This window comes from Delphinus delphis, chromosome 11 (genome assembly GCF_949987515.2).
Source record: "Delphinus delphis chromosome 11, mDelDel1.2, whole genome shotgun sequence".
NCBI classification, from domain to species: domain Eukaryota; kingdom Metazoa; phylum Chordata; class Mammalia; order Artiodactyla; family Delphinidae; genus Delphinus; species Delphinus delphis.
Genome location: NC_082693.1, coordinates 21,817,183 through 21,832,032, shown reverse-complemented (window position 1 = coordinate 21,832,032; position 14,850 = coordinate 21,817,183). Strand labels below are relative to the sequence as shown.

The 14,850-nt window shown below is 41.9% G+C and overlaps 1 protein-coding gene across 3 annotated transcripts in view; it reads left to right on the top strand.

Moving 5' to 3' along the window:
- Window positions 1–14,850, top strand: part of ITPR2 (inositol 1,4,5-trisphosphate receptor type 2) — a 527,727-nt gene that overhangs the window by 461,811 nt on the left and 51,066 nt on the right. For all 3 annotated transcript variants that reach the window (XM_060024473.1, XM_060024471.1, XM_060024470.1), the window contains one exon: window positions 11,003–11,163. In XM_060024473.1, coding sequence (XP_059880456.1) covers window positions 11,003–11,163 — 161 coding nt within the window. The remainder of the gene's footprint in view (window positions 1–11,002; window positions 11,164–14,850) is intronic.

The following is a 14,850-nucleotide window of genomic DNA, read 5'->3' as shown; positions in this document are numbered from 1 at the left end:
TGCTTTGGGAAAAATTATTTCAAAATGAAAGCTGGACAAAATTCAGATTATGTAACTGAGCGTTGGACTGGGATACTCTGCTTCCAGAAGAAGCAGAAGAATTACATCCCAAAGCTAACTTGCCATTATTTCTGCAATTTGTAAGAGTCTCTGACTATAGTATGTGTTACAAAGTACCAAAAGGTTCCACCAACTGACAAACAGATTTTTAATCACAATAACATATTGATTAAACAATAGAATGATTTTTATTGTATTTTGTTAGGTTATGAATCCACAGATGATTTTCCCAGCAGCTTGAACTTCTACTCACTGGCAGTACTTTGGTTTTGATTCTGAATTGTGGTTTCTCTCAATTTCTGCCACTCTCTCCCTCCCTCCCTCTCTCTCTCTCTCACACCCTGTCCTCCTCTTCTTCTATCGTTAGCTCTCTCAGGCCCACCCAACCCTCTCTTTGTCCTCATTATTTCCTTTGGCTCTATCCTCTGCTTCATAGACCTTAGCCCTTTCTGGCTTTAGTCGTCTCTGTAGCTGGCTTAGTCACCCTACGATCCTTCCCCCTCCTTGAATAATCACCAACTCCTGGTGATACTCACCATCTATTTTTCCACGTCAAGCTGAAGAATCTTTTTGATAAAAGTCACGAAACAAACATAAGGGCCTCACTACGATGTTTATTCTATATAACTTAAACTGGACCCGCAATAAATCCCCTTCCTTCCTTGGTTCACCTTTTATCAACTGTCTCATTTCCCTGAATGGTTCTTCCAAGCCTTTCCAGCATCCCTCCAACAGGTGGGAGTATGCCAGATATGAACCTGTGATCATGAGCTCTATTCCAAGGAAACAAACACAAATTAGACATGCCCTTCGGGGTGTCCACGATCTGTTGTGGAATACAGACACAGTAAATATCAATGCTATCTAATGCGTTAAGGGAAATGATGGAGAAGTTTACAGGTTGTTAACATCTCGTTGGGTTGTGGTAGGGGGCAGCCGAGGAAGAGTCAAGAAAGGTTTCTTAGAAGAAATGGTGATGGAGCTGATGGTAAAAGATGGAAGGGAGGGACTTTCCTGGTAGTCCAGTGGTTAAGACTCCACGCTGCCAATGCAGGGGGCACGGGTTCGATCCCTGATCAGGGAACTAATACCCTGCATGCCACATGGCGCGGCCAAAAAAAAAAAAAAGATGGAAGGGAGAGAGCCATATCCAAGTGGGCAGAAGCAGAGTGGCCAGCAGAAGGAGGAAAGGCGTGGACGGGTGAACAGCATGAGTAGAGTCTTCATTTCCTGTAAACAGCTCAATGTTTCTGGAGTGTAAGTTTCAGAGCAGGGCAATGCCAGCAAAAGAGATTGGCCAGATCATATGTGGCCTTTTATATTAGAAAGCTTGGACCTCATCCTATGGACTTATAGAAGATGGCGAACAATTAAAGAATTTTAAGTAGAGGATGCAGGGTCTAATTTTTATTTTCGAGCACTGTGGCAGCTATGGGAAGTTGTTCATCAGGGGACAATATTGGAGGCAGAGTAACTAGGTAGAAGGTTATTGCCATAGTCCATGAGAGGTAACAAAACCTTGATCCGGGAGAGGTAGTGGTGGCAGTATTCAGGATTAGAGGACAAAGTTAAGAAATACTGGGGAGATAGAATTTTTAAATTTCAATGGTTTGGTTTGGAATGGATATGAGAGAGCGTGGGTGCCTGGGTGGATGGCAGTACCAACAGCTGAGTCTGGGAATAGAAAAAGAAAAACAATTTTACATAGGCATATACTGAATTTGGCTTTGGAAGTACTGAAATTGAGGTATGTACTGAACAGCCCAATGGGATACACTCAGCACAGAGGTCAACATATCCGTCTGAGCCTCAGAGAAGGAGACAGTATCGGGGAATCCTCAGCCCGTATGACATAGAAAAAGCTGGAGTGTGGAGCAAGGCTTCCAAGTGAGAGGAGGAGGTGATGGGAGCTCACATGGAAAACGTCAGCATTGAAAAGTTGAAAGAGAAAGGGGATCACACACTCACAAAACCTTTCCAGTCTGAATGGTGTGAGGACAACCGGACATGTGTGGCACGTGGAAGTGAGGGGAGAAAATACCCTTGGGAACAAAAGAATTGATTATCAACTGTGTCAAAGCAGTAACATGAACTGAAGCAGAGCCTTTGAATTTCTCGTTTAGGAGGCTTTGGAGATTTTAGAGAGGAGTTTCCAGGAAAGTAAGGGCAGATACCAGATTGCACAGTGCTGGGGAGGGACTTGCTGGGAGGAAATGACACAAAGAGAAGAGTCTTCTCTTCATATGTCTAGATTAGATGGAGGAACACAAGATTGACGTGGCGCCAGAAAGATGTTGTGCAAGAATTGGGAGATTTGGGGAAGAGTTATTATATAGAAGGGTGAGTCCCACAGAGGAAGAAAGGTAGTACCTTTGAAGATCTTCCTGTGTCTCATGGTCTTGCCTTTACACTGCTTCCTCGAAGCCTTTTTCTTCACAATCGTAATAACTGTTATGTCAGCGCACTACCTCCGAAACATGAGTTCTTTGGAAAAATCTATCGGTAGACTGAGCTTCATTCTAAGACATCATCCTGTCCCCCCATTATAACAACAAAAAAACGTAAACAGCAAAATAAGCGTGTCACTTCACCCCTATTTCTGCTCCTCTGAGCTTTCCCTTCAATGTCAGAATTCTCTCTGGCTTTTCACGGTTATCAAAAAGCCTGTAGCCTGTAAATTCCTTAAAATATCACAGTAACCTTCATCACCAAGTTGAAATGTTTGTCTCAAATCTCATCATGAACTTCCTGCTGACCTTTTCTTCTAGCTCAGATTGCATGTTCTCTGGGTCTATCACAAGGCCCTAGTCCTTCTCCCAACCCCTGATCAGAGGTTCTGATTTTATCATAGACTCCTTGTCTCTTCCCTCTGCCCTTACGTAGATTATTGCCAAATATGCAGCCAGGGCTCCAACCTCTCTCCAGGCTTTTGTTCTTTATTTTCCATGGTTGATTGACATTTAAAAAGATATGGCTTCCTGGAAGCCAATTTTACCATATCTGCAAACCAGTGCATCATGCCTTTCCATCTCCTTCCTCTAACCTGGCAACTTCTCTTGTCTTCTGTATTGCAATTAATGATACCCCACTGGGCTGGAAACTTCTCCATCATTTTAAGCATCTCCTTTTTCCTCCTCCAGGTGCACTAGTTACCACGTGGTACTGAATCTGCTTTCACAGTCTCACTTCCTTCCACATATTCCCACAGCCACACCTTGGTTTTTGAGGCTCACCCTGGCTCATACCCCCCAAATGGACTGTTCAGTGCTGCCAGACAGAATTTTCCACTTTGAACTCATTTCCTTACTCAAAAGCCTATCAATAACATTGTACAGTCTATAACTCTAAAATTCTGATTTTCCTGTCATGTAAGCTGCCCCACAATTGGGCCCCTTCTTTTTTGCCTGCCTTTTCCTCCACTGTTCTCCCATTTATAGCTCAGGTTCTGGTTCAACTGCATTACTCATCTTTGACTCTCTCTCATGTGTTCTCAGTTATGGTGTTTCTGTTTGGAATACCCAAACTCCTAAGCTGTTGAACTACTGCCCTGTCTCTAAAGCCGTTGTTCCATGAATTCAGCTTTCTCTGGTCTCACTAACCAGAAGCAAACACATCTGCTGCTAAATTTGTCGATCACGATTAGCTATATAGTACTGTACGTATTTTTCATTGTCTCATCTCCTCTGTTGTATACTATGCCTTACCATCTTATAGAAAGTATATGAACTTTACCATCAAGTAGACATGGGTCTACACTGGTTCCACATCCTGGCTATGTGGTCTTGGTCAAGTTTCCTTTCACCTTGAAAGTGAGGAATATAATGCCATGTTTTGGGGTTGTGGTGGGTATAAATGAAATCCTGTATCTAAAAATTCTTAGCTCCATGCTTAACTGAGAGTAAGCTCTCAATACATGATAACTTCTCGTCTTTAGGAGATCCACATCTACATCTTATCCATTTTTATGCTTCCATAGTGTATATTAGGGATCATTCATAAATATTTGCTTAATGAATGACTATCCAATTAGTCACCTCCAAATTAACATTGTCTCTATACTTATGTGGCTTATAACCTATAAAAGGAAGATAAAGCAAGTAAGTCCTAAATTGCTATATACTGCAGGCAAAAAACTTAGATGCACTAATTCCAAGTTATCCCAAGTTTTGTCACATGTATGGTATTGTTTCTGTGGCACACACATGTCCACAGGGATATAGGGTGATATATCAGAAGGTATTAGATCAACATGGCCTATTTTTCAGAAGCTTCACATTTATTAACAAATTTGAGAGACCACTGAGGTGAGTCAACCTGAGAGCAAATTCAAATAGTATTTTTATATTAGAACAAATACTTTGTAAAGTAGAACAAATTTAGTGTGAACGTTTGAAATAAAATAGAAACTTACTTAAATATTGAAAAGTGTTTTCAAGCTCTTTTAGCTGCTAATCCCTGTGACCTCAGTAACATAAAGGTTCTTTATTCTCTGCCCTCAAAGGGCAGAAACATGTGGGAAGTGTCGTGATAAAGTATATCTAGATATGCATTCATTCCTGGAATCACTTACCACATATAAGATCTAATATATACCATATATATTAGAAGAACTTAATTACAAGAATAATTTAAACATTCGGGATATTTGGGGGTTGTATTAGTAGGCTATCAAATAGTTGTGATTAATCTAGAAACGGTTCTTGGAGGAGTTTGGTGTTAAATTGTGATCCAAAGGGGGATATAGTATCAAATAACAGAGGAGAGATTCTCCACAGTAGGAGCTGGCCCCAGGAGTATTCCAAGGATGCCCATAGTAGCAACAGAAGACGTAGGTACTGTGACAGGCAGTGAGAGCAAATGGGACTTTCCTAGCCTTGAAGACAGTGAACCAGGTGTTTCAGAGTTGGGATTCAGAAAACAGTTGCTAGTGGTCCAGAAGGTGGTCATGATGAGGTGATGATGAGCACATGACAGAGCTGAAGCAGTAAGCATGGAAACAAATCGACTCTGTTGTCCACATTAACTATTAATTTTGAATTACTAGAGGTGAAAAATCCAGTGAAAAGGAGATGTCGACAGACCAGGTGTGACAAAATAACAAAATGGAGAAAGGATTTGATGATAGGTCAGAACTCCTATCATAGGAGGGTCAGGTTCCTAGAATTAAAGATCTTTCTAGATGATTTAATAGGAAATAAAGGCTAAATTGTGAGGGGGGGCATCTAGGTTCTTCTCTTGGTAATTAGTCCCTTCTCTATACTTTGCGCATTATTTTATTATCTTTATTGTCTATACTTATGTGTGAAAGTCATTCATTCACCTATTTGTTCAACCGTTACTTACTGAGCATCTACTAAGTGCTAGGGTATTGCAGTGAACAAAAACAGACAAAAAACACTTCCATCATGGAACTTATTTTCCAGCATACATAGAATGTCAAATGATGACTATGGAGAAAAATAAAGCAGAGAAGAGGAATGTGGATGCCTGGCTAGTGAGTGGGTATGTTCCCTTACCTTAGTCATACTGGGTGGGAAACACAACATAAGTGTAGCCTTAACATTTTTCCTGAAAAGTTTGTATTGAGCACACAGAGCTCCTCTTACCCTTCCTTTCTTTCTCCCTTGGTTGTCTCATCTGATGCTCTGGCTTTCATTGTTCATTTTATGTCATTTATCCTTGGACTAGTGGAGTTATATCTTGAATGCTGTTTGGAATTTCCAGCTTCCTACCTAACATCCCAACATTGGTTGTTCCGTAGGCATCTTAAACTCAACACATCCAAAATCAAATACGTCCTCCCTTTAAAATCTCTTCCTTCTATTTTTTTTCCTCTTGATTTAGTGATATTACCTTAAACTTGGTCATTCAAGTCAGAATATCGAGTAGTCCTAGATTCCTCCTAAATTGGTACCTCTAATCGGACATCAAGCCCTCTTCAGTTTCTACCCCAGAGTCCTCTTCAATCTTTATTATTGATACATTCAGTTATTCTGTGAACTTTAGTTGAATGCCTACTGTTTTCCAGCTACTATGCCAGGTGCCGGTAATACAAGAATAAATCAGACAAAGCAGTAGAGCCTAAGATAGAAACAGACAAATTTTCGTAACAAAGACACAGAGAGGACCAACCAAGGGAGTCAGAGCTGTGGCAGTGGTTGAGTTGGCTCTTGGAGAAGAAATTCCTGTAAAGTGGGAAAGAGACTAGATGGGGGGCGTAGAGTTTTCAGAGGAGTTGGTGTGTTTGGAGAATGGTGAGAAAGTCAGGGTGACTACAAGACGTGCACAGAATGGATAGTCAGTGCATGAGTCTGAGGGCGACCTCAAGTTCACTGGTGGACAGGGATTTCATTAACAGAGGGGAAGAAGAAGGGCTAAAGAAACAAATCTTTGATGAGTTGAGTTTGACATGCCCATAAGTTATCCAGGAGGCAGCGGGAAGTAGAATCTAAAGTTGAGAAGAAGGGTCAGTACTGGGGATAAAGATCGAGAACTCATCAGAATGATGATGGTTGAAACCATGGGAATGGATGATCAAGCTTAGAGAGCAAGACCCAGTGAAGATGAAAGACAACCAGTTTCCCTCCCTTATATCCCTCCTCCCCTGTCCTAGTCCCCTGGACTCCTACCCTTAGCCTCTTCTCTCACAGTCTTCCTCTAAATCCTGGCACAGGGAGTTACTTAAAGCACAGCTCCCAGTATGCCAGGCTGCCTCAAAAATCTTCAGCATTGGGCTTCCCTGGTGGCGCAGTGGTTGGGAGTCCGCCTGCTGTTGCAGGGGACGCGGGTTCGTGCCCCGGTCCGGGAAGATCCCACATGCCGCGGAGCGGCTGGGCCTGTGAGCCGTGACCGCTGAGCCTGCGCGTCCGGAGCCTGTGCTCCGCAACGGGAGAGGCCACAGCAGTGCGAGGCCCATGTACCGCAAAAAAAAAAAAAATCTTCAGCATAAAGCACAGACTCCTTAGCTTTGTGTTTAGTACTTTTCATGTTTTGTGCCAAATGTACCATTTCATCTTAATTTCTGAGTGTTCCCTCCTGACCACACCAGAGGAACTGACAGTCCCCCTAAACAGGGCATTTACTCTCATCTCTAGCTTTGCTGTGCTATTTCCTCAGCCCAGAGGCAAAAGAACATGGCTTTGGAGTCAGGAATATTTTTATTTAAATACTGGCTGACTTTTCCACTAAATAGAGGTGTTAACTTGAGCAATTAATTGAATCCCTCTGAATCTCTTTCCTCACATGCTAAAAGGTCAGATCGGATTATTGTAATTATTATAGCATGTTTGGACATCTTTATAGTTGTCAGCATAAATAGGTGCTCAATAAAAGTTAAGTACCTTTTCTTACCATTCGTCTCTTCTCCATTTGCCATGATCATGTTTCATAGGCCAGACATTTAAAGTTTTATGCCTCTTTGAAACCTTTTAAAGTGTGCCTGGTCAGAACTCATTTTGTCCTCCTTTATGTTTCCTTGGAAGATTGTATCACTTCAGAATATAAACAAGTTGTCTGTTTCCTCTCCCATATTGTAGGTTAATTGATGGTAGACATTATCTTTATAGCCCTGTGTATCTTGCAACAGGTAGGGAATTGTTTGAATTGAATTCTAGGAGAAAGCTACTTTAAAATTTTCTCCTTTTTTTTTTTTTTTTGGTAATAACTCTGTTGAGGTACAATTCACATACTGTATGATTCACCCACTTAAAGTGTATAATGCAGTGGGTTTAGTATATTCAGAGTTCTCCATCCATCATCACAATCAATTTTAGAACATTTTCATTGCCCTCAGAAGAAACCTCATACCCTTTAGCCATCACTGCTCCCTTCCTTCCCATCAAACCTTCCATCCACCTCAGCCCTAGGCAACCATTGATCTACTTTCTGTTGCTATAGATTTGCCTATCCTGGACATTTCATATAAATGGAATCATAAAATATGTGGTCTTCTGTGACTTGCTTCTTTCACTTGATATGTTTTCAAGGTTCGTGTTATATAGCATGTATCAGTACTTCCTTTCTTTTTATTGCAGAAAAATATCCACTGTATGGATATACCATATTTTGTTTATCTTTTTATCAGCTGATGAACATTTGGGTTGTTTCTACTTTTTGGCTATTATGAATAATGCTGAATATTCATGTACATGCTTTTGTGTGGACATATGTCTTTCTTTTGTGTATATACCTAGGAGTGGAATTGCTGGTACACATGGTTACTCTATGTTCAACCTTTTGCAGAACTGCCAAGCTCTTCTGTAAAGTTGCACTATCTTACATTTCCATCAGTAGTGTAGGAGGCTTCCAAGTTATCCATGTCGTCATCCACATTGCTATTATCTGTTTTTGATTATAGCCATCCTAGTGGAACAATATTTTATGAGTGACATAGTCTTTTTTTTCTTAAAGTAATGAGAATTTATTGAAACAATACATGAGCCGTTTAAGATAACAGGTGCAGTAAGCAAAGAGCCATCATGGAGAGCCAGATGCTATTCATGAAACTAAAGCAAGACCCTCAGCCCCACCATACGCTATTACCCAACAACTTTTTTCTCAGCTTCCCCTTTCTTTCTGTCTAGAATGGCTTCCCTATGCTAATTGCTTCTCTCTACTTGCTGCTCTACCTCCTGGTTTCTGCCAGTTCACAGCTTCTACTGCCTCATTGCTTTCTGCTTATATCCTACTCTTTCTGCATCTCTTCAGTTCTGTTATATTCTTAGTGACATATTCTTAATTCACTCAATTAATATTTTATTCAGTGCCGACTATGTAGCAGGCAATATTCTAAGCTATTGGGACCATTGGTGAAGAAAAGAGACACATATATCTGCCCATGGACATGCAATAAGTAATCAACGTAATAAGCTCATATCTAAGTTCCTGGATAAAATGATATTCCTCTTTTCTGTGCCAGTTAGCAGGCTGGATTTTTCTTGCACAATCATTTTTACCTCTGTAATTGAGACTTGTGGTCCAGTTTAATAGAACACCTTTGATATGGCTATATTCAGTCTGTTAAGAGGTGATAAGCACTCTAGGAAAAGGAAGGGGACAAGGAAAGAGTGATCGAAAGTATTGGCAAAACGGAAGAGACAGGCTATAGGATTAAATAAAGTGATCAAGGTAAGCCGCATTGAGAAGGTGAGATTTGAGAAAAACTGGAAGGTAAGTGAGTTAGTCAAAGAGATACCAGAGAGAAGAGGGTTGTGGGCAGAGGAAACAGCCAGTTCAAAGGCCCTGGGGCAGGGGTCTGGGTGCAAGGATCAGCAGGGAAGCCACTGTGGCTGGAGGAGAGTTAGCAAGGGAGAAGATAGAGGGAGACAAAGTTAGAGAGGCTGGAGGGCCACATCACTTAGGGCTTAGCAAAAAGATATTAAGTGGGATGTAGTTAAACTCAACAATTATTTGATGTTTTTCCAAACTTTGAACTTAACTGGGCATCCTGTATTTTCCCCGGCAACCCTACTTGTAGGGCACTGTAAGAACTTTGACCTTTATTCTGAGGAGGTGAGCCGCCGCAGTGTTGGGAACAGAGGAGGGACACCATCCTGCTCGGGTTTTTAAAGAATCACTCTGGCTGCTGTGTTGAGAATAGGCCACAGAGAATAAAGGTGGAAACAGGGGGTCTGGAGATTATTTGGGTAATCCAGATGAGACATGATCATGGCTCAGACCAGAGTGGTAACCACGGAGGTGGTGAGAAGCAATCAGATTCTGGGTATATGTTGAAGGTAGAACCAGAAGAATTTCAACATGAATTGGATGTGGCATGTGTGAGAGAGAGAGAGAGAGGATTCAGGGTTGACTCCTAGACTTTTGGCTTGAAAACTGGAAGAACGGAGTTGTCATGGAATGAAAAGAGAACATGGGTGGAGCAGGTTTGGGGGAGAGGATTGGATTTTATTTGAAGCATGCTGAGCTGTTGATAGGTCAAGTAAGATGAGGCATAGCCATCTGCCAGCCAAACTTTATGGTATTTCCCGTAAAAATATCCAGTAATATAATTTAAAGGGTCACGCCTTCATTGGGGACAGGTTTTTTACTTATCGTACTTTGTTTTGCATCTTATTGTTTAAAGGGTCTTCTTCATGCCTAAATGGCCAAATGACCTTTTTTTAAAAAAAAAAAAAATATGTTTAGGAAAAGAGTAGCCAGGTTTGGAATTCAATTTCCAGATTTCTCCTCCAGTATCTGAACTGCAAAACCAGACTGAATCCCAACATCCCATTTTACTTGGCAGTATAATTCATTTTTCCATAGATGTTTTTCTTCATCCCCATTCATTTCCTTTCATCTGCGCTTCAACCTTTGAGAGAAAAGAATCTTACTACCCAGTGAGATTACTGCTCCGTGTCCTTCCAGAGGCTAAAAATATGCCCTAGAAATTGAGCAGACCTTCCCCTCCCCAAAATGCCTGGAACACAGTAGTCTAAGGGGTGGAATGAGCCTGTGAGTCCTTACTGCGCTCAGAGCCCAGATATCTGTGGACATTCGTTTGCCCTTCACTGATTACAAGTGGTTTTGAAGAGATGACTGTTAGCTGCCTTTTCTCCTTTTACCCAAGTTTCGGTTAAAATGACACTTTCTTTCTGCCCTGATTAACAAGCGTGTTTTTTCTTGCACAATCATTTTGACTTCTTTTTCTTAGACTTGCGGTCCAGTTTAATATGAGAATTTTGATACAGCTATATTTAAAATTGTCTGCAAATTTTACATCTATAATAGGACTGTGCATTTCTAAGGAGCCACAGGAAAGAAATTAAAAACTCTATGACTTTTTTTTGCAGGCCTTATATACTACGTTGTTTTTAATCATAACATTTTAAATTGTCATGGTCTTTCAGAAAGCGTTTTTTCACAATAATTATTATGTTCTGTTTTTATGCCAAGAAGCGAGTGCTGATTAAATTACACACATTGTGTCTCCTGTGATTTGCAGGACTCGAGAGGGACAAGTTTGATAATAAAACGGTTTCTTTTGAGGAGCACATCAAGTCAGAACACAATATGTGGCATTATTTGTACTTCCTAGTCCTGGTGAAGGTGAAAGACCCGACTGAATACACCGGACCTGAAAGTTACGTGGCTCAAATGATTGTGGTGAGTGAGAAGAGGTTTTGCATCTGTGACTATGTTGCATTTTGTCTGCTTTCACCTTCCCTACCCTACCTTTCTCCCAGAACATAAAGTTTCTAGCAATCATTTTGTTAACTTTTAAATAGGACTGGCAGTCATTGGAGAGCCCCTATCCCGGCTAAATCATTGGTTCCTAGTGGACTTCTTGGTTATACACACCAACTCTAAGCCTCAGGTGTGCAGATGGTATTTCCTGGAGAATTCTCTGTGCAGTGAATTCAGTCCTGTCTGTCATCCTCTGACCTCATGCCTCCTGTCATCACTAATGTCTCAATTCCCCAAACCTGGAACTTTGCCATTGGCAAAAGGAGATTCATACTTTAAGAAATTCCTTGAGTTGCAGAAATTAAGGATTTAAGCAATTACATTGTGTTCGGGGAGAGGATTAATGTTCGGTCCCAATGGGAGAGCACTGGCTTTTTGTCAGCACACATTTTGGATAGATTGACTGGTGTTGGTGATAGATTTGCACTGATCTTGCTGCATCCAGTTGCTTGTAACTCCTCCTTAAGATCAGTAGCATTGCACAGAGGGCGTGGTTGTCCATGATTTGAACTTTCTTCTGCTTCATAGTAGATTAAAACTAACAGGGTTAAAGAGAAGTCAAAGTTACAACTTTCTTGTATCCATGATACACAATTCGGGAGTGAGTATCATTGAATCTGATATAAATTCTTGTGTATAAACATAGCCATATATTGGATATCTTCTCAAAAATCATCCTCCAAAATTGTGTTAATAACTCTTTGAGAATGAGACCTTAGAAGAGTCATGACCCTCTTTGATGCTCAGTCCCAAGGATAACATTTAGTAAACACCAAAGTGTCAGAAGAGCCGGGTAACAGTGGGTCTATGTCTTCCCCTCTGCGAACTTACCATCCACTTAGGAAGACATAAACTACAATATAGGGAAAAACCAAAGAACATTTCAGAGGCTAACATCTCACTAAGTACAGGTTAATATTGCAGTAGTTTACCTTACCTGACAATATTTATGTGTCACGGGAGAGCTACATGTAAATTGAATTTTTATCATTCAGCGTTTGCCATCCTATCTTATTGACGTGCATTCTACCGTAAGTTATTTCCTCTCCATTCTTCATATGACAGTGGGCAGAACCTAACGTTGTTTCTTTTTCTCCACAAATCCTTTTCTGCCCTCTCTCCCTTCTACATTAGGCAAAAAGGTAATCATTTTGAGGCTATGCACTCATAGTCATCATTTAAACAGTCTTGATCTCAAGATGCTCAGAGACTGTGTGAAACATTTTGTTTCTTCTTGCTAGGGGAGAATCGTGTACAGCATTGCATTTAAAATGTGACCTCACACTGCTAGATTTTACCAAAGTTTGACTAAATTGAATTAATATGTATTTGGCAGGCATCCATTATGTCCCTTGGACTAAAAGATTGCAGGGAATACGCTGAGGAGGCTGAAATGTCCCTTCTGTGCCAAGGGATTTAGAGCTTACGAAGAAGAGGAGGGGGGCAATAAACCCAAAGTAGAACAGGCTAAGTTCCCCAAGAGTGGAACAGATGGAAATCTGGGAAGGCTTAAAGATGTAAAGTGACATCCAACTGGAAGGTGGTGGAGGAGAATCGGGGGGTGTGTGTGTGTGTGTGTGTGTGTGTGTGTGTGTGTGTGTGTGTGTGTGTCTGCGTGTGCATTACATGAGACAGGGTAGAGTTTGTGCAGATGGGGAGTGGCTGCTGGATTCAGAGTGAGTTCCTGTAAGAAGGAGCAGCCTGAACAAAAGCATAGAAATGGGACATTCAGACACTCAGGGGATAGTTAGTTGCCCGGTTTCACTGGTACACAGTTTACGTGTCAGGAAGTTCTGAGAGATATGACCCAAAAAGTAGATTGGACTTTTGAGCAAGAAGTGTAGGTATTTGGACATTATTTTCTCTCAGCAGCGGGAAGCCACCGAAGATTTTACCTAAGGGAAGAATGTGGCCTGGGGAACGGTGCTCAGGAAGTGGTGTGTCGGCTGGTTGGGAGAAGGGAAAGATGAAGTCAGAGGTAGCATCTGGCAGCTGGTGAGATTAGGAGGTGGGTGTGGAGAAGCGGGGCAAGGGGAGGACCACGAGATGAGGCAGAGACTCCCGCCACTGGGAGCTGGGTCACTGGGAGAAAGGTGGTGAATGGTTTCAGAAAGTCTCTGTTAGGAGGAGAAACCAGTCAGAGAAGAAGACTTGTGGATTTTGAAATGAGACCGGAGGCCGAGTCATGGGTTAGGAGGGCCGGTGTAGTGACAACAGTGTGGGCCTTACAGCCAGAAAGATCTGAACTCCAACACTGGCTCTAGCACGTCTGCTGTGTGGTCTTGATGTCTCGGGTGAGTCTTCAAACCTCCCTGAGATTCTACCTCCTCACCTAAAAGGCAGAAAATTGGTGTGAGATCAGTGAGATGACATGTAAAAAGTGTCCAGCTCGGGACTTCCCTGGTGGTCCAGGGGTAAAGAATCCACCTTCCGATGCAGGGGATGAGGGTTCGATCCCTGGTCGAGGAGCTAAGATCCCACATGCCGTGGGACATCTAAGCCCGCGCACCACAACTACTGAGCTCGTGCGCCTCCACGAGAGAGCCTGCGTGCAGCAATGAAAGATCGCACATGCCTCAACAAAGATCCCGTGTGCCTCAACTAAGATCCTGTATGCTGCAACTAAGACCCAACACAGCCAAAAAAATAAAGGAAATAAATAAAAGAAAATAAATATTTTTTTAAAGTGTCCAGCTCATGGTAGATACTCAGTAATTGACAGTTTTCAGTGGCATCGTCCACATGGAATGACAGTTGAAGCCTTCAGGTTAGCAAGAGGTGGGAGAAGGGAGAAATGCAGAGAGAGGAGAAGAGAAAGCCAGAGACAGAACCTGGGGGAATCTCCCATTTAGGAAAAAAGAGAAAGACAAGTAAAATAAGTAGAAGAGAAGACACTGAAAAGGGTAGAAGAAGAACCAGGCAATGGAGCGTGTTAGAAGCCAAGAGATGAGTATTTCCGTGTCAGAGTTCACAGCATCAGTTGCTGCAAAGAGGAGACAGGTCCAAGCCTTTGGATTTTGTGATGAGGAAATCACCAGGTGACTTTCACCGTGAGAGAAGACTGCTGCAAAAACGTTGACCCATCTTTAGCTTTCACATTAAGACCCGCATTTTGCCGGGCTCTCGTGCTTGAATTTTTAAGACATACTGATCCGTGTGTCTATCCATCCTCTCCTGTCAGAACTCTCTCCAGAACCAGGACAGGAGGGAGGAGAGCCCACAAGCTTATTGCAACATGAACTGTCTCATTCTCATCCAAGCAGTGCACACCCAAGAGAACAGGCACTGGTCCTGGATTTTAATGGGCAGGAGAAGAAAGAGAGATATTAAGCTTTGGAAGGATGGAAACAAAAAGTCACTTGCCGGTAAGAGTGTTCATTTACTGAAATAGCCTTTTTGGAAAACTTCTAAAAATCTGTAGTTGATGAACCCAGTTTGGAAAATCTGTTATTCCAGGCTCCTTGGAGATTATGGCCTCCTAATCTTGACCCTCCTAGAGAGAGAAGATTTTAGAGCACATGGCAAGTTGAAGCCTGTCTGTAGCTCAATTCAAAGACTACATTTTCTCTCCCTCCAGGTCAGAGGTAACTACTCTTAACAGTTTGG